Raw genomic sequence first — 26,866 nt, 5'->3', positions numbered from 1 at the left:
GGACAGGCCTTTGGTATGTGGAAGGTTCTAAGGTTCCTGTGGGTGAGCACGCTGGCCTTGGCCAATCCCAAGGCAGAGAACTGGCACCTCGAGGCAGGTGAGCAGAGGGATGGTGGATATGGGTGCCACACAGCCATCTGACACACGCCTGGCAGATCTGCACAGGCCCCCACCCCTCTGGGGCCAGCCCCACATGGACCCTTTTTACCGGCTGGCCGGCATCCTCCCAACCCCAGCCATCGCTCCTACTGCTCCAACTTGAAGGGCATGTGCCCACCCCCACTCCCACCACTGGGTTCCAAATCAGATCAGAACTGGTGCCATGGGGAAAACAGAGCCATGGTTCCTGGTATCGAGATCAACAGGACAGGACCCAACATGAGACACTGTGAACCCGGTGGAGTGAGCACCAGGGAGAGGCTTGCCCTGGGAGGCTTCCCAGGAGAGGTGGCCATGAGCTGGCTTGGCGTGGGCACACACCCCCAAAGGGCAGAGATGGGACGACCGGATGAGAGGGTAATGAGGACATCTCCCCATGCCCCCTCGGGTCCCTAGCACGAGCACCAAGTCACAGCACGGCTCCTCCTGGCCACTTGGCACGAAGGACTCATCCCATCCATTTAACCCTGGCTATACCACCCACGCCAGCGATACCACCACCAGTTGGACTGCCGGGGTTTGCTCCATAGCAGTTCTGCTCCTCTTGGGAGCCTGACTCGTGTGCACGAAGGAGCCAGCAGCGGGAGAGGAGTCACTCCTACAGCACCTGCTGAGCCTCAGACACAGGAACCACCCCGTGGGCGATCCAGGTCTGTCCTGGGGAGTGCTCTGGGGACCTGAGCTCTCAGTGGAAAGAGCCCAGCTCAGCCCTCCCCACCCGTCCAAGGAGGCTAGTGGCTGGTGACCTGCACAGCCTCCTCCCCCCCACCCCACCCCCAGCTGCAGGTCGAGGTCACATGTGCCCACATTTGCACTGAGCCTGGCTTTGACTCCTTGAACTAGTGCCTACAGGCCTTCCGTGCCTCCCTGGGCACATGGCTGGAACCTAACTGCCCCGCCCCCTCCCACCACCTATACCCCAGGGATTTCCCTCCCACCGAACGAAAGACCGTTGTCTGGTCTGGTTTGTCAACTGCCACCTACATCCTGCCTTCCCAGTTTACTGGAGAAAATCGGCTGTCCTCTGGGTGGGGAAGGGAGGGAAGGCGATCTGGTCTCTAGACAGGGACTTGGCAGCAACTGCGCAGGGAGCCCCTTGGCCTCTACACCATGGCTACCGTGGGACCCTTTGTGGGGAACCAGGTCCTGGCCCAGCTCAGTCCCCAGGACTGTGGGCCTCGGTGGAGCCTTGAAACTTGGGAGGCAGTCGGGAACCCTGCTAACTGCCCTTCAAGCAAGAGGCTCCCAGGGGTTCGGTGAGCCACGGGGGTGGGTGGTGGCATCACACTTCCAGCCTCCTCCCTGGGAGTCCTGGACACAGTAAAAGAGCAGGTGGTTATTTCAAAAAAAGTCTTTTAATTGTTCAAAATAGCACAAAACGACATCGCACTATGGTAATATTGAGTCACGGGGGTTACTCTACAATAGATGAACGGGGCGTACTGTTCTCAGAAATGAGAGAAATCAAAGGGCGCTCAGGAGAAGGGACAGGGAAAACAATGGGACCAGGCGAGTGGGCTCCAAGGTGACTGACTAAACGTGACATTTTCCACAGCAAAATATACTATAATACAACAAACCAGAGGCCCCAGAAGGTGCGGGCCAGTGGCAGGGGTCTGCAGAGGCCGGGCCCCTCACTGCAGCTCATCTCCAGGGCAGAGATGGGGGGGTCTGAAAATATTGGCTGCTCGCTTTAAATCCTGCACAACCCGCTGGCAAGCCTTGCTCAGTGCCTAAAGCTTGGGTGTGGGGCAGAAAGCTGTCTCACGAGCCACACTAAGAAGTGCCCCAAGCCTCCCAAGTTCGGCCCTGGGAGGATGGCCGTGGCCCTGTAAATTCACAGAACTGGTGCTGGTAGCCTGCTGCTTCCCCACGGTCTCTCCTGGGTGACACCACACATCTGCTCTCCCAGGCTGCTCTCTGAGATGGAGTTGCCCCCCAACCCCTCACCCCACCCCTTTTGACACTTTCGCCTGGAGGGCGTGGCTGCAGGAAGCAGCAGTTGAGGGTGGCAGATACTCTAAGCCAGTTTGCCAAGGAGGGAGCCTGGTGGCTGGGGGGGGAGGGGGGGGTCATAGGGAAGGGGGTGGGGAGGATGTTGAGAGCCCTGCGAACCCAGGACCTGCTCCTCCTCAGAAACCTGACTTTAGGCTCCAGCAGACTCTCAAGCTCAATCCTACAGGTGTAGAGCAATCACCCATGGGGAGTGAGGTTTGACAGCTCACCCCTCCTTTGTCCCAGAGGCCTGGGGACAAGCAAAGGGGCAGACGGCAGGGGCCAGCAAGAGGAAATTGGGCCAGGCAACCAACACCAGGCCCGCAGGGGAGAATCCACGCCTCTCCTGTGCCAGCTGCCCCCAGCTTTTCTTCCAGAAAGATCCCTGCCAAGGCTTAGCCAAGGAGAAAAAAGTAAAAGTTAAAAAAAAAAAAAAAAAAAAAGATACACATTCTGTACACAGCTAACAACAACAACAAAAAAAGGGACAAAACCCCACACACTAAGGCTAAAATTACAATAAAAATGTTAACTTCATCAATTCCAACTTAAAAAAAATACAACAAATGCAGCAGTTGGTGGTGTGGCCCCTAGCCCCGACCCAGGGGCCAAAAGCCAGGCTCGGTGGGGGCTACTCTACGCCCCGCTGGGAGTCAGGAGATTTGCACAGAACACTGCTCAGGCCACCACGGGCTCATTCTTCCCCCTTTCTTTCTTTCTTCTTCCTTTCTAGCTCTCTAACTGGGGAAGAAGAAGGAAGGGGCAAGGGGTGGGAGTACGAAGGCCGCTGAGACGGGGTTGGACAAAGCTGAAGCCCAGGGCCGGGAGGTGGCAGGATATCCAAAAGTAACAAAGGAAAATGGAACCAGATGGACATCGAGTGCACGGGTGCCCCGCCAATCTTCTCGGAGCAGAGGCAGGGGAAGGGAGCTGGGAGGGGGGCCGCGCCTTTCTTCTGCTTCCATGCTGCAGCCCCTCCCGCCCTTGGCTGCCCCCCTCAGGACCAAGGTGACAAACTGCAAGAGGCGTGCGGGTGCTGGAAGGCGCGTGCATTCCGTTCTCTGCGTCTCGGCTGCTTCATCCGAAGCGTCTGTCGAGCTCCCTCAAGGGCCTCGGAATTCCGGGCTTGCTCAGCTCCCAGAGGAGGGCACTGGTAAGGAGAAGAGGGGAGGAGGGCACACTTGTCTCACTTGCTCACTGCTCTTCCAGATCTGCCTTCTGCTTCCTCCCACAGCAATGGTAAAATGTGCTTTCTTGAGATTATTTCAAAAAGAGAGAGGGAGAGAGAATGAGTGGCGGCGGCCAGTGGCTCCTGAGGGTGAAGTGTGAGCGCCGGGTGGGTAGGATGGGTGGGCCCTGGCAGGTGGCGTTCCTGAAGCAGAAGGGGGGGGGGTCTGGCGAAGAATCCAGGTGCAGGGGAGCTGCCTCTCACTGACCATCTGCCTTAGATTTCTTTGGAGCGGATTTCCTTGGAAGAAGACAAGAAAAAGGAAAGAGAAAGCGTCAGCATGGGTCCTGATGATGCTGGGAAGCCAGAGGCGGGCCTCACACCAGCTCACACCCTGTGAGCAGAGCCCCCACCAACGCTTTGAAAGAGACGAGCCATACTATTTGTACCGCCGCTTCCTCCCAGGAGCTGTCTACCCCCAGCCTTAGAAGGTTCCCAAAAGGGGCTTCCTGCTTACATTTCCGGAGAGGACATGGGCCGCTTGCTGGCTGGCTTGGTGCCAGAGCTGTCTTTACTGGTTTCTGAAAGCAAAGCCGGAGTGGTAAGCAGCCCAGCGAGGTGGGAGGGCCGGCCGACTTCAGAACAAGAGTGGAGGAGACAGGGGCACCCTGTCCACACCCTACAGAGGCCTGTGCAGAGTGACGGCCCCTCCTGTGTGCGCCACCTCTCGCAGTCGCCCTAGGCCCAGGTAGAGGCCCTCACGGTTCTCCCTGGTCGGCCTCATGGGAACTGGCGTGAAGCCCGACAGGGCATCCTGGGGCGTCCATTTCCCACCCTGCCCCCTGGACTTGGGCGTCACCTTGTACCTCCTACTTGAAATTCGTACAGTCCCCCATCTCACCTCAAAACACCCCCGGGACAGCTTTCCCCAAACCTGCAGATGAGGCAAGATGCCCCCTACAAGACCCCTCCATAGCACCCACCCTAGGTCATCTCCCTCAACTCCCTCATGTAAAGCTCTCCAGTCCAGCTTGGAGCCGTGTCACCCCACCTCACGTGATGCTTGCCCAAGGAGCCTCCTGAACGACACCCACCTTGCAACCACCTCACTTGGGTAGCCGGGCCATAGCCCTTCTCATTGCGGGCGGCAATGCGGAAGATGATGGCGGGCTTGGTGGTGTAGTCGATGTGGGCGTTGGAGAGGCTGGAGGACTGCACCAGGCAGGAGGGGCTGGGCCCGCAGTACACCCGCATGAAGGCCAGCTGGGCCGGGGTGGAACTCTTGGGCTCACCACCGGCCTGCGAGCTCTGGATGGCCAGGTACACCGAGTACTCGATGATCTTGCCGGAGGTCACAGACGGCGGCTCCCAGGTGAGGTGAGCACCATCTGGACTCTAGAACCAAGGGGCCAGAGGTCAAGCCCTGCTGTCTGTGGTCCTTGTGGCTATCTCACTCTGCCTGTCCAGGAACAGAGGAGCGAGAACGCTCCGCAGCTCCCAGATCCGACTGCTCGGACCTCACCCCTGTTCCTGACACGACAGAGCTATTTCACAGCAGATGCAAGGAGCTCTGAGGACATGGCCTCGCCTGCCCCGACCCGGAAGGCAGCCTGACAGAATGATGAAGTAACCTGAACGGGGACTCAAAGCACAGCCTCCCTTCACCTGCTCTGCCACCGACTGTGTGACTTGGCACTTAGCCTCTTGCTGCCTCAGTTTCCTCATCAGATCCCAGACCTCCTCAGAATGTTGAAGGATTGGATAAAAAAACATGTTGAGCGTGGCAGGTAACAGACCCTCACTGAACACTAGCTGCCATGTCAGAGAGGGAGAGGACGAAGACGGGGAGGGGAAGGAATTTACGCTCATCCCATCCCAGCAACTGGTGACAGGACCAGAAGCTGCACCCCAGACCTGGCCCGGCAAGAAGGGAGCTCCCAGTGTACGGACTCAGGCTAGGCCTGTTCGACTCCAGCTGGGCACAGGGTCGCCCCACGGCAAGACTCACTTTGCTGATCTTAATGGCACAGGGGGCCCCTGGGAAACCAGGCAGACAGGTCTTAAAGGCTGAGATCTCGCTGAAGGGCCCCCGGCCGCAGGCGTTGATCCCAGCAACTCGGAACTTATAGGCTGTGCCCGGCTGCAGCTCCTGCTTCTTCAGCTGGTTGTAGTCGGGGACGGTGCCCGAGTCATCCTGGGGAAAGAGGCCGGAAAAACAGGAAGAGAGAGAAAAAAAGGTGACCTAAAACCCACTGTTGAGAGAGCAGCTCTGGGGTCGGGCCCCGGGGCCAGCACAGCAGTTTCCCATCCCGGGGACGGGGCAGGAGGGCAGCAATGGCGAGAGGGAACTAGCACTGGGCTTCTCTGCAGCTTCGAGAGCCACGAGGAAAGGAAGTGTGTGCGGAAGGCTCTACAGCCGGCTGTCCTCGGGCGAGCCCCAAGATGGAAGGCCCCTCTGGGGGGCTTCAGAAGTTCCCACGAGCCCTGATACCTGCCTCATGGCCAGGATCCACCCACCCGAGGGCGTCGGCTCCCAGGAAAACTTACGTCAGAAGGGACAGCATCATCTGGTGGCAGGAAATAGTGTGTCACCATTACATTGGTACCCTTAATGACCCCCACATCAAACCACTGGTTCTCCTTCTTCACAGGCGCTTTGCTGGGCGGGGGCGGTAGGTCTGGCTTCTGGAAGACAGGACGGAGATCAAACCCTCAGCCTTTGGGGCCCAGAGGCAGCATCCCCTGAAACCCCATCACACCAGACTCACCACACCCAGGGACTCGATGCCATTGGCCACTTCAGTCAGGGTAGCTGCAGCCTGCAGCTTTGCGGGGCTGGCTACCACCACGGGCTGGGGGGCCACAAATGTGTTGGATGGAGCCAGGCCTGTGAAGGAGAAAGACATCAGTGGGAGCGGCCCCAGAGACCCGGCTTCTGTGTGGGGAGCCCTTCCCTTGGGCCAGACTGTGTGGAAGGACCCAGACGCTCGCCCCCAGACCTTTCCTCCCCAGTCGGCACAGCTCCCGGGAGGGGGGGGGAGGGGGTAGTGCCGCAGGACAGGTGCACGTGGCCGAGGGGGGGGCCCTCCTGCTTACTCTCGGTGGCCGTGGAGGGCAGCAGGGCCACGGTGCTGGGGACGGCCGCGGCCAGCTCACTGAGGCAGTTGCTCTCGATGGTCGGGTCGTTGAGGCTGTCGGCAGGGGCCAAGGCCTCGGTGGGGAGGTGGTGGTGCTGCTGCTGGGCCTGCGCCTCCTGCAGCTGCTGCTGCTGCTGGACCAAGGCCGCCAGCTCCTGCTGCGTCAGCACGATGGGGATGGTGGTAGCCTGGCCCTCCTGGCCTTCGGCCGACAGGTGGCCCAGCTCCGCCTGCGTCACAGCCGCCGCTGCCTCGGCCGTGTCCATGGGCTCCCCGGTGCCTGCTCCGGGGGGACACACACACACACACACACGCTACTCAAGAGGAGTGCCAGCCGGGGTGGCCCAGCCCCCCCGCCGCTCCCCTCCTAGCCTAGGGTCCCCTGGGGGCAGCTGGGATGGCCGTGGGCCTCACTTCCTGGCCCACCTGCACCCTGCCCTCCCCATACCAAGGGGCTCTGCCTACTCCTTGGGTGCCAAGTCCAGCCCAGCCGCGTCTAACTCGTGCCACCCTGGCAGGGAGGCTCCACAACCCCCTGTCCTTGCTCCTCCCGAGGGGCCCATCTTCCCCCGACTTAAGAAGCTGCGGTGAGCCCCCCCCCGCCCAGCACCTACCCATGACGGCCTGCTGGGCGGCCTGGAGCACCGCCTGGATGGCCAGGGCCTGGGCCTCCTCCGTGGCTGCGGCCTGAGCGGCCGCTTCAGCAGCAGCAGTCACCGCCAGCTCCTCAGGGGTGAGCCCCGTCACCATGAGGGTGGTGGTGCCCGCCTGGGCCTCAGCCATCAGCTCCTGGGGAAGGGACAACTGGTCTACTTCAGACTGTGTGGGCGGGGGCGGCTGGACCACCACAGTGGCCACCACGGCTGAGCTGGCAGGCTCCTGGCCCGAAGACGGGTCCCCTGTACTGCTCAGATCCACGGCGGCCTGGAGCTCAGGGGCCTGGGAGGCGGACTCCCCCATCAGGGGCGTGGAGGCGGGCTGCAGGAGTTGCCGAGGCGGCAGCTGCTGGCGAGGCCCTGGCGAGGCCTGGAGCTCCTCTGGGGGCTGCAGGATGTCAACAGCAGAGAAGGGCATGTCAGAAGTTTCTGTGTTGGCTATGGTCACTGTTATCGTGGCCGGGATGGGGACTTCGGTGGTCAGAGCCCCTGGGGTAGCCTCAGTCATTGATGAGATCTTCTAGAAAGGGAGAGAAGCCCCCGTCAGAGGGGAGGAGCGAGTGCCCAGAGCCAGGCAGCCTTCATCTTTCCCTGGAGACCTGGTTTTTCATTCTCCGTGGCCAGCATCACCCCATTTGGTGGGGAGGGCAGCAGGTGACTGAGCAATGCGGGGCGGGGGGGAGGGGTGCGGCAAGATGGGAGACCCTTGGGACCTGGCCGATTTTCACCTATCCTCAGAGAGGCATCCTGGTCTAGCCAAAGGGGCACTCCAGCTCCTGCCACGTCACTCCTACAGTTTATAGCCAAACAATAAGCCACGGGAAACAACTACGGAAATCAAAGCGTCTCCGAGACGCTGGGGCCTGGGAGACCCCTGCCTCCTATCCTATGATGCCCCAGGCTGCCCTTTTCCGATCAGGAAGAGGGAAGGAGCAGCGGCCCTGTGCCTGGTGCGAGAGTGACACCTGGTGCCCAAGTCTGGAACAGCACAGGCCAAAAGTGCAGTGGGCAGCAGGGAGGAGACACAGGGGATCCTCCTGGGGCTCTTACCGGCACCGAAGGGCCCGGGACCGGCGTGGACTGTGTCACAGTGGTCACAGCCCGCGTCAGTGTAGAGGACACGGTCGTTGTAACGGCACTGGAGCCGGTGATGTTCACGCTGTCACCCTGGGTGCTCTCCACCTCTCCCTGGTCACTGGCGGCTGGTGGGGGATCTGTAGGGGAAGGGAGCAAGCAGAGAGAAAGGTGACAAGTACTAGGCCAGCAGGGACCTGTGTGTGTGTGGAGAGGGGGGAGTGGGGGGGGCAGCAGCGCAGGTCAGCAGGAGCCCCAGGGCCTCTAGCTTGGCTTTGCCCCGCAGGGGACACAGTCTCCTGGAGTACCCCAACCCGTGCTGGGACACTGGGCCCCAAGAAATCAAACTACTGGCCTCTGGCCAGGTGGATCTTTTAGTTACCACCCCCTCCTCGGCCTCTGAGCCCTGGGCTCCAGGAGACGACGAACACCACGAGGGTATCTTCACTCACCTTGGTTCGAGCTCATGTTGGAGGTGACGGTGGTGGCCGTGTGCGTGGTCCCGGTCTCGTGCGTCTCACAGGGGGGGTTGGAGCAGACCCTCTGTGTCGGGAAAGGAGCCAGCAACGAAGCAGCGGCCTGAGGGGCGACGGTGGCCGGTGCTGCCACCTCCAGGCCGGACTCTAGGGTCCTGTGGGAGGGAACGGTATCGGGGAGCAGGGCACCCACACTGACTGACATGGTGGTACCAGTGGAAGTGGTCTGGTGGGTCTCACAGGGGCGGCCGGCAGGGGGCTGCTGCCCCCCCTCGGGCTGGCCCGCGCCCCCACTGGAGGTGGCCGTGGTGGGCGTGTGCGTGGTGCCTGTCTCGTGGGTCTCGCAGGGCGGGTTGGAGCAGACCCGCTGGGCGCTGCCCGCGTTCGAGGTAGTGGCAGTGCTGGTGGTGCCCGTCTCGTGGGTCTCGCAGGGCGGGTTGGAGCACACCTGGCTCACGGGGGCCGGGGGGCACAGCAGCGCCTCCAGGGCCGTCACAGTCATGGCAGCGCCCGGCGAGCTCTCGTACGCGGGCGTGGGGGTGCCCCGTGCCTCGCCGGGCTCCCCGGCGCCCATGGCGGAGCGGACCGTGGTGGGGGTGTTGGTCGTGTGCGTGTGATGGGCCTCCGGCTGGCGCCCCACGGACAGCAGCGGGCTCAGGACGGCCACGGGGCCATCCCTGCCTCCGAGGACGCCGGCTCTGACCTGGCCGCTCACGGGAGCCAGCTGCACGAGAGCAGGGCCGTGGGCGCCGGCCCCCACCGCCAGGCCCGGCCCGAGGAGTGGGCCAGCCGCGCACGGGGCCGCTCCGGTGGCCATCACAGTCATGGTGCTGCTCGTCACGCTGGTCTGGCGGGCTTGGCAGGAGGGCTTCACGGAGCCCTGGGCTCCCTCCGACGGCCCGGCAGCCGCGCTCACCCGCAGCACGGCGGGCGCAGGGCCGGCCCCGCAGGCACGCCGGGCGTCCCGCTGCTGGCCGACGCCGATGCCGGCCACGGCCGTGGTGGCGGTGCTCGTGGTGCCCGTCTCGTGCGTCTCGCAGGGCGGGTTGGAGCACGCGTGCTGCCCGGCCATGTTGGACGTGGCGGTGGTGGCCGTGTGCGTGGTGCCCGTCTCGTGGGTCTCGCAGGGCGGGTTGGAGCAGACGCGCACCACGCCGCCGTTCTGCTGCCCTACCGCTGGGGTCACGAGGGAAGCGGCGGCCTCCTGCTTGTCACAGACGAACTGCACTTGCGCGGCCTGGGGCTGCCCCCCGAGGTTAGCCACGACGGTGGTGGTGGCCGTGTTGGTGGTGCCCGTCTCGTGCGTCTCGCAGGGCGGGTTGGAGCAGACCAGCGTCACCGTGCCTGGCTGCACCTCCCCCTGGCCCGAGTCAGCAATGGTGACCGTGGCCGTGGGCTGCTCTGTAGTAGGTGAGGCCAGAATGGACACGGGGAGGTCGTGCACAGGCTGGGCCTCGACGCCACTGGGTGCCGTGATGAGAGTCACCTGGGTGGGCTGGGAGACAGGCTAGGGGAGAGGACAGACGGGAAGGGTTACTTCTGTAACTTCCTGTCTGTCCCTCCGGCCATCCTACGGCGTTACTCATGCTGGGGGGACCATCCCCTCAGTTCCTAAAGCGACAGCCCTGGTGAAGCCAGGACCTGCTCTCCCTCTGACCCCCAGACACTGACTTGCTCAGGGACCAGGGAAGAGGCACGGCCTCAGCTCACAGGCCATTGGGACTGGGAAGGGGCTGCGGGGTCGGGTCCGAGGCTGGGGCCAGCCCTTGGTCAGGGACGGAGCCCCAGATGCTTTGCCCCTTCCACAGATTCAGCTTAAGATACACGAAAAGAAAAAAACGCTACGTATACAGGAAGAGAAATTGTCGCATCCTCTACGTTGTAAGAGAAAATGTCTGCCAGGTGTTCAAAAAGTAGAACCACCTAAGACCTAACGTCCTGACACGACAGTCGGACGGTGACTAAGAATCACAGTGGTGCAACAGGGACGCGCCCTCCCCCACCCCCGCCCCCGGGGTCCACGCGACTGAGGACAAGAGGGCCTGGCGTGGGGCCCCAAGACGAAGAGCAGGAGCCTCGGGCTGTGGCTCATCCGTGCGCACACGGAGTCCGGGACGCGCGCCCGCCCATCCCCGCGCCCCCCCAGCTGTCCTACCTGCATGGTGATGGTGGGGGTGGTGAGCCCGCCGGCCGCCGTCAGCGTGGTCTGCGCAGCTGACACGGTGATGGCAGTGGGGTTGATCACCTGGCTGGAGAGGGTGGCAATGGTGCCCAGGGTGGTGATGGGTGTGGCCAGGGAGGCGCTGGTACTGTGGCCCCCAGCTCCGGCAAGGCTGGTGGAAACGGTGCCTGTCACTGTGCCGAGGGTTGTGACGCCTGGAGGGGAAGGGGGCAGGGTGGGGGTAAGGCCCGCGGCTGGGGCCTTGCCCCTGCCAGCAACTTTTCCCCTGGTGGGGCCAGGACACGGGCAGATGTGGAGCACACCCCAGGGGAACAGAAGGCTGGGAGCGGGCACCTCTCCCACGGAAAGGCGGGCCCAGCATCTAAGCTACACACCTGTGGTGCCCTTCACAACCAACGTGGTGACAGCTGGCTTGACGGCAGAGACAGTGACAGGAGTGACCAGGCGGACACCCCCCATGGGCACGGTACGGAGGATGGTGCCCGGCTGTCCAGGGGCCCCCTTTAGCACCACCTGGAATGCCAGAGGAAAGCGCCCCCATGTCACTCCAAGGTTGCCCAGACCCTGTGCCGCCCCCTCCCGGGCCCCTCAGGAGGACACGTGTGGCCTGCTGGGGTCCTGGGCTGGACACTGGGGGGAGGGGAGAGCCAGGCATGCCTCACCTGAGTCACTCCTTGCTGCCCGTGGCCAGTGGCGATTTTAGGGACAGCTGTGATGATTTTGGCAGGTGCTCCTGTTCCCGAAGTCATCACTTTGGTGGTGATGATGGTGATGGGGGACTTGATGCCAGGACTGCTGGTCACACCTGGACAGGAGAGGGGCGGCTTGGCCTCAGGGGCTCCTCTCTGTCAGTACCCTTTGCCCATCTCCCTCACGCCCTCCCACCCACCACCCCTCAATTCAAAGGCGAGAGAAAAAGAGAGGAAAAGCAGAACAAAAGCAAGAGCATGCCACAGCCCAGCCTCCGCCCGCCCATGTGGCCTCAGCCTCCCTCCTCACCCGTGCCCTGGGGGCGGCCCCTACCTGTGGCGCCAGCCTGCGTGATGATGGCCGACATGGGGATGGTCTTGATGATGGTGGTTGTGCCAGGCTTGGTGGTGCTCGGGGACACGCTGCTGATGCCCAGGATGGTGGGCTTAGTCCCAGCCCCGCTGGCCTGCGTGGTAGTGATGATGGTGGTGGGCTTGCCATCTGCGGAGGTCACTAGCTTCAGGATGGTCCCGGCCGGCAGGGGCCCTTTGGTCTGCAAGAGCAAAACAGGTAGAGAACAAGGTGAACTGGCATCATCGCCAGGATGGAAAGTCTGACACAAAGTCTGCCCTGGCCACTCTCTACTGGTGGCCCAAGCAGCTCATGGAATGTTCTGAAGACTGGGAGAGACGGGACCAAGCCACAGGACTCTCTGTGCCACACGTGCTTGAGATCTTCTCTAGGCAGGGAGGCGAGTTCTTCCTGCGGCCCAGTGCCTCCCACTTATGCCAGAGTCTGGGGCCCACAAGCTCACCTGGATGATCTGAGTCACTGGGCCCGTAGATGCCTGGCCCGTGACTGCCGAAGTCTGAACCGGTTTGGTCTGAACCACTGACATCACTTTGCCCAGGTTGGAAATCTAAAAAGGAAAGGATGGAGCAAGGAGTGATATGGCAACCAATCAAGAGTGTGGTAGCGCCACAACCTGGTAGCTGTCACGTGTAGCAGGGTGGCGCCTGTCACTCACCAGAGCACTGCCTCCTGGGACAGAGATGGGGCTCTTCACCAGGGTGATGGTCTTGGTGACTCCACCCACCACTGTGGTCACCACCTGGGCTTGCTGGGCCACTGTCACAGTCCCTGACTTGTGCACTGTGATGATGGGGCGGGTGGATGTGTTGGCAGCAGAGGAGACTGACGTCCCCACCTGGGCAGCTGCAGTCTTCAGCATTCGAGTGGCTGGGTTGCTCACCTTGAAGGGGCAGAGACGGGCCGATGAGCAGGACAGAGAGTCCGAGCCCCCGCCCAGAATGTCCTGGCAGGCCCACGGCCCCCTCCCCACCCTGCGTGCTCTCCTACCTCCCCCACCAACCCACCTGCAGAACGGCTCGGCTTCGTTTACCTTTCCTTTAGTGAAGCAAGGGAGGACACTGGCAGACAGCACACCTAGCCTAAGGCTGTCCCAGCCCCCAAAGTAACCTCTTGTTCCACAGCCCACGGCAAGCAGCAGTTATGGGCCAACAGCCCTGCAGCTTGGTCCAAAGCCCGGAAGGAGCGACCAGTGTCGTATCACGGTGCCCAGAAGGCCCCCGCCCCAAGGCTGCTGGCTCCGATTCAGGCCTGAGGAGTGCTCACCATGACTGGCGAGGAGGCCACCTTTACGGTAGCCGGGAGGGTGGTGGTGCCAGGCGTCACAGCCACGGTTTTGACGATGGTGGTGCCCGCCGGGACACTCAGCACCGTGGGCGCCGAGGAAGGAGGGATCTTCTGTGTGGCGGCGGCCGCGGCCGCCAGCGCGGCCATGCCGCTCATCTGTGGGCTGCTGCCGATCACCTGCGGCGGGCACAGCGCGCATGAGCCCACAGAGTGGCGCTGAGGCCACCCAGCTCCCTGCTCCGGACGCTTCGGCGGAGCCCAGCAAGACGCTCAGCCCTGCCCAGGGAGCCTCCCTCCTGGCCCAGCAATCCTCTCGGCCCCAGCCCGGCCTCCTGCCACTGGCCAGCATCTGCCAGAAGCTCTAGGTCTTTTCTAAAGACCACGGAGTCAGGTAGAGCTCTCTCCTCCTGGCGCCGGGTCAAACCCCAGCTGGCTAGATTCTCCCCTCAGGCTTCCAAACAAGAAAGTTCATGCTTAGGATGCCCTTGTGTGAGTCAGATTCAGACAGCAGGGAGGTCCTCCTGAAGCATTAGCTTATTAATTTATTATTAACTCAGTAATGACAGGTTGCCTCCCCTGCGCTTCGCAGCCGAGAAAAGCCCAGGCTGGGCGCCATCGATCACTAGGAAGTCCCACCCTACCCGATGGCTCCTCACCGTCCCCTGGGCACTCTGCGTTGGCACAACCATTCGCACGCCTGCAGGAAGGGAGGTCACAGTGACGGGGGCTTTCCCAGCCTGGCTGGCAGGTCGCATGGTGACCAATGGGGTTCCTGTTGTTGCCTGAGGACCGGTGACTTTCAGAACAGCGGGAACACCTGGCGAGGGAAGCAGGCGGCCATCAGCAGAGCCCCAGACCTCTGTTGCGTTCAGTGTGTAAACGTGAAGCGCTTCCGTGACCCGCTTGTGCGTCACGTACGGTCCTTCCAGACACCCTCGGGGACTGGCTCCGCCCCAGCGCTCCACGGCCCGAGCCGGTGCCGATGACCATCAGGCGTGCTGTCTTCAGCAGCCCTCTCGCTCAGGCACAGCATCTCCTGCGGGGCTAGCCCCCACCCTCAGGCAAAGCGCCAGACCCCCAGCTCACCTTGAGTCCTGGCTGCAGCGGGCACGGAAATCGAGCTGCCAGGCACCGTCGGCAAGACCTGGATGGTGGTGGTGGTCGGGGGTGCGGCGGCGGCCTGGGGCAGGAGCGTGATGCCTACTTGGGTCAGCGGCTGCACGGCAGGTGCGGCTGCTGCTGGGGCAGGGCTCTTGGGAGGGTTGGCAGGCACAGACGGGACTGGATTGGGTGTGGGGGAGGTGGCAGTAGCAGCCGTGGCAGGAATGTCATATTTCTGGAGCTGCAGAAGGTAACTGTCGGCTGTCGCCACTGCCCCCCAGCTCACCTCCAGGGAGTTGGTGTTGGCTCGTACCAGCTGTACCCGGGCCGGGGGCGGTGGCTTTTCTGTAAGAGAGCGCAGCTGGTGAGAAGGGGGACCGGCATAAGGCCCCACCCTGGGCCTCAGCTGGGCTGTGGCGGCCTATGGCTCCTACCCGGCTGCCTTACCTGTCTCCAGGTACCAGAGGTCCTTGCAGCAGACCTGGTTGTTCCAGGCCTTTCGGTAGCCGTCGCGCCCACTCCATATGTATAGGCGGGTATTGATGGCTACGGCACAGTGGCCAGCTCGGGCCCGAGGAATATTGTCCTCCAGCGTGTCCATCAGGATGGTCTCCCAGGCCATGGTATCTGGGGAGGGCGGGAGGGGGAGGTCAGCAAGGGGGTAGAGGAACCCACAACCCCCAGTGGCCCTTTGGCCTTTTGCTGTCAGGGATGGGGAATTAAAAAACAGGAAGTCATCAAAGATTACTAAACTAAAAACAAACAAACGAAAAATAACTCAGTGTGGCAAAAAGACCGTAAAAGATAAAATTATAAACCACAAACTACAAACTGGGAAAACTATTTGAAACGAACAGCCAAAGGTTTCACTTCTCGCACATCAAACAACACAAGAGCCTATAGAAAGAGATGGGCACGGAGGAACGCGAGTTACGGAAAAGGCGACAGAAGGCTCTAAGGAGAAATACATACCCTCGCTCAAAGTAAGAGAAATGCAAACTGAAACCGTAAGGCGCCTGGCAGTTTGATTCTCCTGCCTGTTGCAGCGGGGGCTCCAGGTGAGCCGGGGGGGTGGGGGTGGGGGGCTGGGGGCGGGCCCGGGGGGAGAGAGTCAGTCACCTATCAGACCTGGGGAAGAGCACTGTACTGGCGCTGCTGGGGGCCAGGGGCACCTACGTGGGCACAGCGTCTGTGCAGGACGGCTTGGCAATGGCCTTCCACAGCGAGTCTACCTTTAGGTCTTTACCCTTCAAATGCACTTGCACGTAGGCGAGAATAGTGCAAGGATACTCACGGAGCAGCGTCTGTGCAAGTTTCAACACCTTGATAGCAATTCAAAAGAATGAGGCCGCTCGCCGTGCGGGGATGGGATGGTCTCCAAGACAGAATAAACCGAAAAGGCCAGGCGCGGCGCTGCGGAGAGCAGGCTGCCGTTGTGTTTGTTTGTTTATAAAGGAACCTACAAACGATGCTGGTATATGTAGAAGAGTCCCTGTGGGGTGGATGAAAGCCCCCAACACGGCTGCCTCTGCAGAATGGGGGGCGGGAGGGAGGCTCTGCACAGTTAAGCTTTTGTACTCTCAGATGTCGGAGCATGTGTAGGAAAAGAGCCTATTCAAAACATGAAAGCGAGCATCCCTCAGAGCGCTCGGACCAGTGGCTACTTCTTGTGGACTCTAGAGGCACGGGCCTTAGAAGCAGCTTCGCTCCCTGCACACCCCACACAGCTCTCGGGACTGAGGAGGGCCAGCCTCCCGCAGCCCTCCGCAGGCCACTCCGAGCCCGAGGAGGCCATACCCAGGTTGAGACAAGCCAGTGTGTTGGTACACTTCCACTCCTTCTCGTGTGTGGCCACTTTGACGTCATCCATGACGAGAGGCACCCAGCCACCAAACACGTACATTCTGGGACGAGGGAGGGAAGAGTAGGAGAGGGTTGTAGAGGAGGTGCCAAGCTAGAGGCCACCTCTTCCATCCAGAAAGTTCTAAACACGCCTGGTCCTCCAGCTCTCCCCCGGAGAGTCCCCCGGGATGCATGAGCTCCTGATGCAGCCCTCTCCGTGGTGGCTCAGCTCTCACAAGAGCTGCGTCACCTCCACCACGTGGCATCGTTACTTAGCTCATCTAAAGCTCACCTCAGTCCCCATCGCTCTCATATGCGCTTTGGGACCTTGGCGTTGACAAAGACACCCAGCTGCTTGTGGAGAGTATCTAGAACAGTCTGCGCCCCTCTACCCCGAGTCTTTCTTGGTCTCCCGGGGTCGTAATGTAAAGACGGGGCTGCGGAAGGCCAGCCCAACCAGAAAGAGGCCTCCTCAGGCCTTAGGAATTGCAGGAACAAAACTGAGAGCCCTTTGGGGGCGGGGGTGGGCTAGGAAGAGAAAAGCCATGGCCAGCTACTCACTTGTTTCCTATGGTTGTGGCTGAGTGAAGGCTTCGAGGAAGAGGTGCCACCCCGCTGAGACTGGGCTTATTCCACGTCAGAGTCTCTGTGCAGAGCAACGGAGAAGGGAGGGTTACCTACGCTAGGTCAGACTCGGGCCCTCCGCCCCAGAGGCTGTTCCCCAGGTGCAGGGAAGGCTCTAGAAGGTGGGTGCCCACCAAGTGCAAGAATTCCATGCCTGGCCTCCCTACAGCCCAAAGAGGCCCTCTGGTCACCAGGTTCCAGCATTTCCCAAGCTCGGTTCACAATCCTGGCAAGCGCATCTTGTCCGACACTTACTGAGCACCTGCTATGAGCCAGCACTGCTCTTGGGGGTTCGGGTTGGAGCGGAAAGCGCATCCTCAAAAGGCACCGCACTCCATACCCTGCTCTCCACGAAATGCGTCCACCCCCATGCTGCCTCCACTGTCTATGGACCGAGCGTTGGCAAGCGCTGCGCTGCTAGGAATTTCGCTCAGAGTAAATGGTTTCCTTTGAGTGCCAACGCTGATCTACAGTTCAACGTAACCCTGCAGACACAGCTTCTCCCCTCAGCCTTCCTTCAGGCCAAAAACTTGACCTTTTTTCAACCGCTCCTGATATCCACCCTGGTTACGAGCCCAAGTTGTCCCCGGAGCTCTCATGGGTCTCTCAATATCCCATTTGACTGTGAGAGACCAAGGTGCGTCACTCCTGTTACAGTCTCATCACTGACGAGTTGACAGGGACGAATGCTACCTCATTTAGCCAATTCCATCCTAGAAAGGTCTTTACCCCCTTCCCCTTATCCTCCTCTGAGAAAGCAGACCAACTGAGCCAGCTGAGCCTTGCTCTTTCTTAAAAGCAATGCCACAAGCCCAGGGCAAAGAGCACAGCCACCAACAGGGTCCTGCTCCCACCCTGCCACGACAAGGAGGAGGAGCTAAGCAGCACGCTCACTCCATCTCCCCACCCCACGCCGGCGGCACCCACGTCTTACCAATGTCCAGGGTCCAGAGGTCCCCCAGTCTGCAGCCACTCATCCCTCCATAGATCACCAGCTTGGACTTCTTATTGTCTTTCTCAGTGTAGACCACAGCAGTATGTGACTCCCGGGGTGGAGGCAGGACGCCGTAAGTGATGGGGATGTCCCAGGCTACCACTCCGGAGCCTGGCCGCAATTCCAGGATGTATAAGTCATTCAGGTACCTAGGGGAGAAAGGCCAGTTACGGCAAGCCCTGACTCCACGCACCAGAGGCCTCACCAGCTCCTAGGGGTGAACAGCAGACTCCTTCGGAGACAAAGGGTGCTAAGTCACACGAACTCTAAGTTCTTCTACCCCTGGCCCTGAGAAGGGGCTGCCAGAAGCTCCCAAGGATGAGTGTGAGTCCAAGAGGAGCAGTGGGATGGGGTGTGCTGAGCCGCCTCGCACACAAAACTGGGCACCATACTAGGGCCTCCTGGGGTAAAAGGGGGTGCCAGTTTGGGACCACCTTCAGACTTCAGAAAGGTACTCAGCCCCTGGCCTTGGAAAATACCATCACTAAGACTGCAGGCAGCAAAGGCTAGGAAGGAAAGCGCCAGCTCTAACTTGGTCTGAGGAGCAGGGACCAGCTGAAGGCAAGGTGGGTTTTGACCTCCTGGCCCAGCCCTCCTGCCATGCCACCTCCTCTGGGTTAGAGACCTCAGAGCCAGAAAGCTCCCTACAGGGTCTCTGGCGTCACCCTCTCATTTCACAGAAGAAAGGGACTCGGCACGGTGGGGTTGGCTGGTACGTGCTGAAGCACACCCACCCTCAGGATTCCACATGGAGAGGACAAAGCCTCACCTCGGAATGTTGTTCTTGGGGTCCTCACTATCGTTGGCCAGACCCCCAAACAGGTAGCACTTGTTGCCCACAAGGGAGAAGCTGTGCCCAAGCCGAGGACACGGAGGGGGTCCGTTTTTGGGCGTCTTTGCTTTGAGTCTCTTCCATTCCCACCGGCTTGCCTGCAAAATCAAGACTCAGGGATTGAATCAGGGATGAGCTGGTCACCATCAGGGCCTGGGCCATTTGTCGTGGAGGGAGGAGCCGGGGGGGGGGGGGGAGGTAGGCACCTGAATGGAGTAGGAAGGTCCTGCAGCCTCCCCTCCCACCCAAACATTGGGAGCACACTGTGGGCCATTACCTGAAGCTCATAGAGGTCATTGCTATATTTCCCATACTCCACCATCCCACCAAACACCAGCAGGCGAGTCCCATCACACACGAAGCCATAGGCTGCACACCCGGGGGGAATGTCCCCTCTCACGGCTGGGATGAACCACTGGTTAGTCGCTGGGGAACGAAAGGAAGCAGAAGTCAGAACACCTCAGGAAGTCTTAAGAACCAGAGGCCCCACTCCTCTTACTCCCCAAATCCAGCAGCCTGCAAAACGTGGTCTGAGAAAGGAGGGGCCAGCCCTCCATCCAAGCCATCTTCTAAGCCCCATGACCTCAAAGGCCACCTCAAAACAGCCTGCAATCACCCAGCTTCTCATCAAGGTCGTCTTAATAAGCAGGAAGTCACTAACCAGGATAATTCACTAGCTTCTGGGAATGTGGCCACTGACTTCCTTCCCCACCGCTCAGTGGGTCCAATATTGGAAAGAAATGTCTAACACCCGAAATACCCTCTCAGTGGCCCTGTGCACCTCTTCCTGGGGGCGCAGGGCTACACCTCTAAGTGGCTCAAAGAGTGACTGTGGCCAGCTGAGGGAGGCCAATCAAGGCAGCCCAGCCTACTGGCTGAGGAAAGCCGGGGCGGGGGGGGGGGGGGGGGAATCAATCTCTGCTGGTGTCTCCTAGGTGATGGTCCACAACACCCACCCTTCCCCTCATGTCACACCCATGCTGATCTACAACATTCCTGAAACCCAGAAGTGGTGGCTGCAAAAGCTTCCCCCAAATCCATCACCTCTATGTGGGGGTGGGGTGAGGAGGCCACCACCAAAGAAGAGGGTGAATGAGAAGCCCTCCCTTGCTCCACCCAGCACCCCGCTCCTCCCCTCACTTCAGGCTTGCGTCCTGGGTTCAGCTCCCCATACACCTGCCATGCCAGGGCCTTCCAAAGAAGTCAGAGGGCGCACATCCTCCTCTTTTGAGGGATCCTTTTCATTACACATTATTTAAAGGACTATCCCTGGGGCACCTGGGTGGCTCAGTCATTAGGTGTCTGCCTTCGGCTCAGGTCATGATCCTGGAGTCCTGGGATCGACCCGCATCGGGCTCCCTGCTCGGCGGGGAGCCTGCTTCTCCCTCTCCCACTCCCCCTGCTTGTGTGCCCTCTCTTGCTGTGTCTCTCTCTCTGTCAAATAAATAAGTAAAATCTTTAAAAATAAACAAATAAATAAATAAAGGACTGTCCCCAAACAACATGCCACACTCCCTCCAAAAACCTCAAACTGGGCACCAGATGCAGGTCTGATTCCACACGCCTGCACTGCTTTTGGTCAAATGTGAGTGACTTGAGACCGAAGCACGTGGTGGGTGGACAAGGTACCGGAGCATGAGCAGCCCTGGAGTCTGAATGGGGGTTAGGATCATCCCACGGGGAGGCCCTTGGGAGGCCCCAGCTGCTCAACTGCTTCTCAGCCTTTCTGTATATGCATGTACTTAACTTGGTCCTTGATACATCTCCCCTGCACACTAGGTGACAGGTCCTACATACACGTCAGCCAAAAGGCCCGCCCTCACCTAAAAGCACACTGGACCTCCTGAGAGTTAGGGCCTTTCCTGGGGTAAAAGGGCCCCTGTCGCTCACCGCTACCCAAACTCTACAGGTTGGTTTGGAACAGGCTGTTGATCCTCCCCCGCGCCACCTACCCCTCCTCCATGGTTCACTGGCGTCACCGGGACTCCAGGATGAACAGCAGCAACGCCCCCCCCCCCCCCCGCCGTCTGCCACTTTCCTGGTAGGGGTGCAGCGCCTGTGGCATGTGCGTGCACCCAGACCCTGGGCCCCGGCTCACCGCCTCACTGTCATCCCCACTGCGAAAAACCAACCAAGAACCGCCGAGGCGAACCACCACGCACACATTGGAAGAGACGGAGTTCCATCCAAGTTACTGAGATAAAAGCTAAAAGCAGCCTTGGAGACTGCCTCAGCCAAGCCCCCTCAGTTGATAAAGGAACAGAGCCCAGGAGGGGAAGTGACTTACTTACCTGAGGTCACAGAGCAAAACAGACACAGACAAGAACCTCGTCACCAACTTACACTTGATCTTAGCCAAAAGGCCGAGAAGCGATACCTCGTCACCAACTTAAAAGCAATCACTAGGTACCCACCCAGGGGCCCCACATACAGGGAGCCGTCGGCCGCCCTCACTCACCTGAGCACCCTCCCAGCTGCTCCACAGGGCTATGGAGCCATCACGGGCCGGCGGTCAGGACTCTGACAAAGCTACATGGCAAGCAGGGTCAACCCACAGCTTTCCCATCGCGCTCGAATCACCGGCCCAGCTGGCCAGGCTAGAAGTGACGTCCCAAGAGCTCACGATTGCCAGCTCATTTAAGAAGAGCTGATCTAGGGGCGCCTGGGTGGCTTGGTCGTTAAGCGTCTGCCTTCGGCTCAGGTCATGATCCCAGGGTCCTGGGATCGAGCCCCGCATCGGGCTCCCTGCTCCACGGGAAGCCTGCTTCTCCCTCTCCCACTCCCCCTGCTTGTGTTCCCTCTCTCGCTATCTCTGTCAAATAAATAAATAAAATCTTAAAGAAAAAAAAAAGAGCTGATCTTGTTCTGGAACACTCGGGGCAGGGGCCCTCCACACCGCTGTCGAGAGCAGTCTGTCGGGCAGCACCCGTTTCTGGTATGAAGCCACAGCCCCAGTTCTGCCCGTGAGATGGCACAGTCGCCGTCTCGAACACACCAGCTGCTCTCAGTCGCCCCGTGATCATATTATCTCTAGCTCATCGAGCGGGGCATCTTGTAACCCAACCTCTGGGTCCCACATTCTCCATTCGCTCTGGCTTGTCAGTGCGCTCAGCCGGGAACGGGTTTGAGGAGAGGAGGCCACCTGCACACAGGACCCTTCGTGGGATGACCAGAAACATGACTCCATCTTCTCTCTCCTCGGCAAGCCTGAGACCGCAGCTTTGGGGTTTTATCAGCTGCCCCACCCCTTTCCCCACTGGCCCCCTCCATCTGTAGTCGCTCCTGTCAACCTCTACGCATCACCCCCTAGAGACAGCGCTTCCTGCGTGGCGGACGCAAGGCCAAGCGCAGGGAGGCACAGACAAGCCCGCTCTCACCCGCAAGCTCCCGATCTAGCAGGAAGGCCGCCGTGCCCTCCACTCCCGATGGGAGGAGCGGCCCGGGACACGTCTGCAGCACGCCGGAGCTTGGGAGCACAGAACAGGGCAATGTGGCAGAGGGGGCTTCTCAGAAAAGGTGAATTTGGAGCCAGGCCTTGAAGGGTGAACAGGATTTCCTGACAAATGAAACTAACAGGCCCAATCAGGAAGTGACTGCAAGAGCTGAGTTAGAAGAGAGGAGGTCTCAGAATGGAGGGGGGCAGACGTGAGAAGAGCCTAACTTAGCGGCCAATTCGCTACAGGGACAGAGGCACAGGAAGGTGTCTCCAAGGCGGTGGCCTGTGCCTGTTAACTGAAGGAACAGACAGCCCAACTGTCTCCATGAAGATCTGTACTCTAAGCGCTCCCGCGTGACCCTACCACCAGCTGGCAGGGTGACCCTAAACCTGTCACTTCCCCTCTCGGACCCTAATTTCCTCATGTGCAAAAACAAGGAAGTTCCACTAGATGTTTTCCAAGGCTCCTTGCAGCTGTAACAGTCACCAGACGTTAAAGAACCACTGAGGCAGACCAGCCTTGGGCAACTGGTTTGGTGACCAGCCACACCCTCTCCTCGCCAGGGCACACCCCACCGTCAGGACCAGGTCCTCTCCATAATCCGCTTTGCTACGCTGAGATAAAATTTCCTAAGGCCAAGGACAGTAGCTACCTCAAGACCTCCCAAAGGCCAGTCAAGTGTCCCACAGCTGCTGTGATAGCTGTCGCCAAAGAGGAAGGACATACACCCTTCAAATGTCACCCCCAGATCACTGAGCTAACCAAGACAGCAAAGTGCTCACACACGCCCCGAACGCGCCCCCTGGAGCCATTTATCTTAGCAACAGGGAATGCTTCCAGCCAAATCAGCTCTCTCTCCACAAGGTCTCTCACCCCACAAAAGGAAAAGTGCAAGAGAAGAGGCATAAGGAGGATATGCTCTGACCTGATTTAAAACAAAACAATGGCAAGCAGAAGGGCAGCTGTCGAGGCAACAGCTAAGGCTCCCAGGACCCCGCGTCCGTGCCCCCACTGGTGGAAGAGGGGCATCTCTCCCGAGGAGAACGCAAGAACCTTGCAGCTACAAGAACCACAAGCAGACAGCAAACGCTGGACAAATTCCTGCTCCGTTCAAATAATGAGCAAACCCTCGGAGGAACGGGGAGTTGGGTCTGCTAGTGGCTCTCCTGAGAAGTTGCCTGAGGAGTTGATTAGCGCAGTTTCCAAACTGCTAACCTGGGGGAATCCAGGGCTGCAGCCCTTTGGAAGGCTGGCTACCCTCTACTATATGACATTACCCTTGCAGATGGGAAATGAATTAATGTCAAAGTGGCCAATTCATTTTAATAAACTAATGAATATGCAGAAGCCCCTGGAAGCAGTGGACTTTAGAGCTGATGGTAATTAGGCCCCTGCCCTACTTTCTAAAATTGTATTTCCCTGTTAAGGAGCCTGCTCCAGGCCTTATGAGAATCAAGTCAGTCCAAAGAGTTTAGAAGGTTCTGCTCAGGGCAGTGGCCTCTCTGAAACAGCCCTGCCCCTTGGCCTTACCTTACTGAGCGAACTGCCGCCACCGCAGCTGTCTGAGCTGGCACAGGGCACCACCAACCAGCCCAGCCTCGCTGGGGGCAACAGGTGCTGAGACCCGGAATGCAAAGGGTCACCAACAACCCACCAGCCTTTGAAAGTCAATTTAGTAGGGGCAACAACCTACAGGGAGCAGAGAAAGCTGCACACTCTGCCTCAGGGGAGGGAGAGGGGAGCACCCAACCCTCACCACGCTAACCACCTTCTCCCTTGGGTGCCAGCTCCCCACCCCAGAGCAACCTCAAAGCTGGGAGGACGTGCCCAGATTCAAGGACCTGGTATTGCCAGAGCCCTGGGAAAGAATGGACCTGGAGCAAATGGACTCTGCTAGAAGCGATGCCGGGGGAAGAGCTGGAAAACAGCTCCTGGCCACCACCAAGCTGAACGCATCCCCCTGCTGCAGAGGGGGACTTCCTAAAAGACCACTGACAGGTGTGTGGGTGGGTGTGCGTGTGTGCTCGCAGCCAGCCTGTGCTTTTCCCCCAGAAGAGTGCACGCGGGCCCACTGGCCTCAGGGAGAATGCCTAGCCCCTCCTTCCGAGCAAGGCGAGGTGCTGTGTGCCATGGTCCCTTCAACAGGCAGCAACACGGTGTGCAAAGCAGGCCAAAGAGGCCACTACGGGCAAGAGGCCGCAGGAGGATGCGGCCCAGTCCCAGAGCTAGCAAGGACGCTAGGCAAGGGGCACGCACAGCAGCTTTCTGTGTCCGGAGGAATCATAGTCCTCCCAATCAACGACACCCTGGGTTTGGGGGAGGTATGAAAATGGGCAAGGTAACGTCAACCTCACAGAAGGAGAAAAGGTAAGGACCCACCTAGCCCACTACGGATCACTGGATTTCACCTCCTACACTGGAGGGCCCTAGATCAAGAAAAGAAGCAACCCGAAGAGAAAAACACTACAGAAGTAAACGGCGAAAGGGGGAGACAGCAATGCCGCCCTATCTGTGAGTGCCCAAGGCTCCTGCACAACCTCCGAGACGGTTACCCAGCAGGGCGCACAACCCCCCCCCCCCACGTCGGGATTAGGGTGCTCAACTCTGCCCCTAATCCGTAATCTAGAAGCCTGTCATTTCTCCCGAATAAGCATCAAAGATGAAGAAGAGCTGAGCAGGCGCAGGAGGAGGGAGGAAGGGGGTGGGACTCTGCCTGCGCCAAAGGGACGCATCCGCCAGCCCGCCCGCCCGCCGGGGTAACGGTGTGTGTCTCAAGTCTACGCCGGCGACGCCCCCGCCCCCTCACCAACCGGACTGGAGAATTTCTCTCGGATAATGAAAAGCACTCCTCAAATACAAGAGCCGAGGGGGAGGGGCCAGTGGAAGAACGGGGAGAGAGAAGGAAAAAGCAGAGAAGCCGGGCTGAGCAAAGGGTCGCGGAACAGAGAGAGCTGATCAGTGCGGAGGGAGAGGGAGGAAAGGGAGGGAGAGAAGGCAGGAGGGGAGGGGAAGAGAAAGGAGGGGAGGGAGGGGGAGGGGGGGAGGAGGGAGAGAGGGGGGAAGGAGGAGGAGAGGGAGGGAGGGAAGAAGAGGGAGAGGGAGGAGATGGAGGGAGGGAGGGAAAGATCCCAGGACCCAGCGGGCTTTGCACTCACCCGTGTTGTACACGTGCAGTTCGTCCACTATCCCCTCGTTCCCGCCGCCAAACACCACGATGAGTTCCTTGATGGCCACGGCTCGGTGGCCGTGGCGGGGCCGGGGCACTGGACCCGACCAGCCCACCACTCGCTTCCAGCGGGGCTGCAGGAGAACCGCTGGCGAGTTGGCGGGCGACACGGCCGAAGCCATAGTTCCGAGAAAGGCCGTAGTGGGAAAAAGTCACCCAGCGGGAAGGGAGCCCCCCAATTCCTCTCACACACACCCCCTTTCGTCTAAGGTAGCTCTCACGGAGAAGCGGTTCCTCACACAGCGGTGGACGGCTCCATGGAGGCCGCCATCTTAACTACCCTCCTTCCCTTCGGCTCTTCCCCTTCTTCTAGCTCACCCCGTCTCTTCAAGAGCCTCCCGAAACTTTCGAGCGCCTAGCCCCGAGAAGCTGGAGGCCGCCAAGTCCCGCCGCCCTGACTACTCGCTCGGACGCTCCCGCTTACAAGCTCGGGCGGGAGGCCCTGGGAGCCGCCATCTTGAGCCGCCTCTCTCTCCTCCCTTCCTCAGTCGTAGCCCTCCCCCGCCGGAAATGGCGGAGCCCCGGCCCGGTTCCCACACCCCCCAAGTCCCCTGCACTGGCCGGCTTCCGGGGCGGGTGGAAAGGAGCCACAAGCACCGCGGTTGTCCCAGCCCCGCCGGCGCTCACACCACAATTGTGGGAGCCGCCATCTTGAGACCGTCCCGCTTCCCCGCCCAGCGCTTAGTGCAGCCGCCGCTCCCGAAACAGCCTCGACACTCGTAAGGAACAGAGGCGCGCCGGAGGCCAATGGAACGAACTCGAATGCTCGGGGGCTGCTCGGAGACTTGCGCCGTACAGCTCGTGAGGTCTCGAACCTCTCCCCCAAGTCCGCCTCTGCTGCTCAGGCTGCGCCTGCCGCCCTGGGAGCCGCCATCTTGAGACTAACTCCCCCTTCCCCCCTATTCTCTTCCTCCTGGGTCAGTTCTTCCACTGCAAACCAAACGCAAGGCAGCGTCCGATCCTCGCTTCCCTCCTTATGACTCCTTCCCACAGGAGCCGCTCCAAAGAGCCAGAGTTAGGCCCCGAAGTGGCAACTGTACGGCAGGAGGAGCGGTAACGGCAGGGCGCTCATGCCTCCTCCCTGGGAGCCGCCATCTTGTGTGAAGAAGTAACAACTAAACATGGCGGCAGCGGCGGTCGGGCGAGGGGGCGGAGTCGGGCGACGTCACTGTCTCTTCCCCCCCCCACCACCCCCGCCCTCGCACGGCTGCTCCGTGAGCCGAGGCCTCTTAAAGGACCCCCGCGCTGCCTCGCGGCGAGGGCCCAGGTCCGCCGCGCGCTAAGCTTGGGCTCAGGCCGCTCTCGGGTCAGGCGCAGGCGCGCCCAGCCCCGCGGCCCAACCCCCCCATTGCGCCCTCACGCCTCCGCCCTGGGAGCCGCCATCTTGCCACTTCCCCTCGCCCGGCCGTCCACGGGCGTCAATAGCGACTTTCAGCACAAAACAAAGATGGCGGTTGAGGCATCTGGTAAATGCCCGGATGAGAATACCTCAAACGAGCTCGTCCCCGCCCCCTTGGGAACAGTCCCCCAGGTCGCTGAAGGAACACACGCCCGAGGAGTTGCATTTAACTAGCAGTGGGGACAAGGCATAGACTGCTGAGGGAGGCTGAAGGGAGA

General features: G+C 60.4%; 1 protein-coding gene across 6 annotated transcripts; it reads right to left on the bottom strand.

Annotated features, from left to right (window-relative positions):
- Window positions 1-1,515: 1,515 nt before the first annotated feature.
- On the bottom strand, window positions 1,516-26,866 carry HCFC1 (host cell factor C1). Of its 6 annotated transcripts, XM_032397458.1 has the most exons (27): window positions 25,179-26,865; window positions 18,864-19,012; window positions 18,524-18,684; window positions 17,695-17,903; window positions 16,698-16,782; window positions 16,092-16,198; window positions 14,742-14,921; window positions 14,581-14,639; window positions 14,280-14,373; window positions 13,850-14,010; window positions 13,173-13,370; window positions 12,565-12,789; window positions 12,352-12,456; window positions 11,871-12,090; window positions 11,510-11,652; window positions 11,222-11,360; window positions 10,821-11,041; window positions 8,642-10,172; window positions 8,166-8,329; window positions 7,074-7,635; window positions 6,419-6,742; window positions 6,091-6,209; window positions 5,870-6,007; window positions 5,331-5,516; window positions 4,417-4,717; window positions 3,840-3,903; window positions 1,516-3,622 (listed from the first exon to the last, which is right to left on the bottom strand). In XM_032397458.1, exons 1-27 carry the CDS (start codon window positions 25,369-25,371, stop codon window positions 3,583-3,585), a joined length of 6,078 nt encoding a protein of 2,025 aa, XP_032253349.1. In that variant the 5' UTR covers window positions 25,372-26,865; the 3' UTR covers window positions 1,516-3,582. The 6 variants fall into 6 exon arrangements, with proteins under 6 accessions (XP_032253349.1, XP_032253346.1, XP_032253343.1 ...); XM_032397455.1 differs by having other exon boundaries at window positions 7,074-7,632; window positions 14,280-14,639; window positions 25,179-26,866; XM_032397452.1 differs by having other exon boundaries at window positions 14,280-14,639.

This window comes from Phoca vitulina, unplaced genomic scaffold (assembly GCF_004348235.1).
Source record: "Phoca vitulina isolate PV1807 unplaced genomic scaffold, GSC_HSeal_1.0 scaffold99, whole genome shotgun sequence".
In the NCBI taxonomy this organism is placed as follows: domain Eukaryota; kingdom Metazoa; phylum Chordata; class Mammalia; order Carnivora; family Phocidae; genus Phoca; species Phoca vitulina.
Note: the sequence above shows the minus strand (reverse complement) of the source record. Positions and strands in the feature narration are given on the sequence as shown.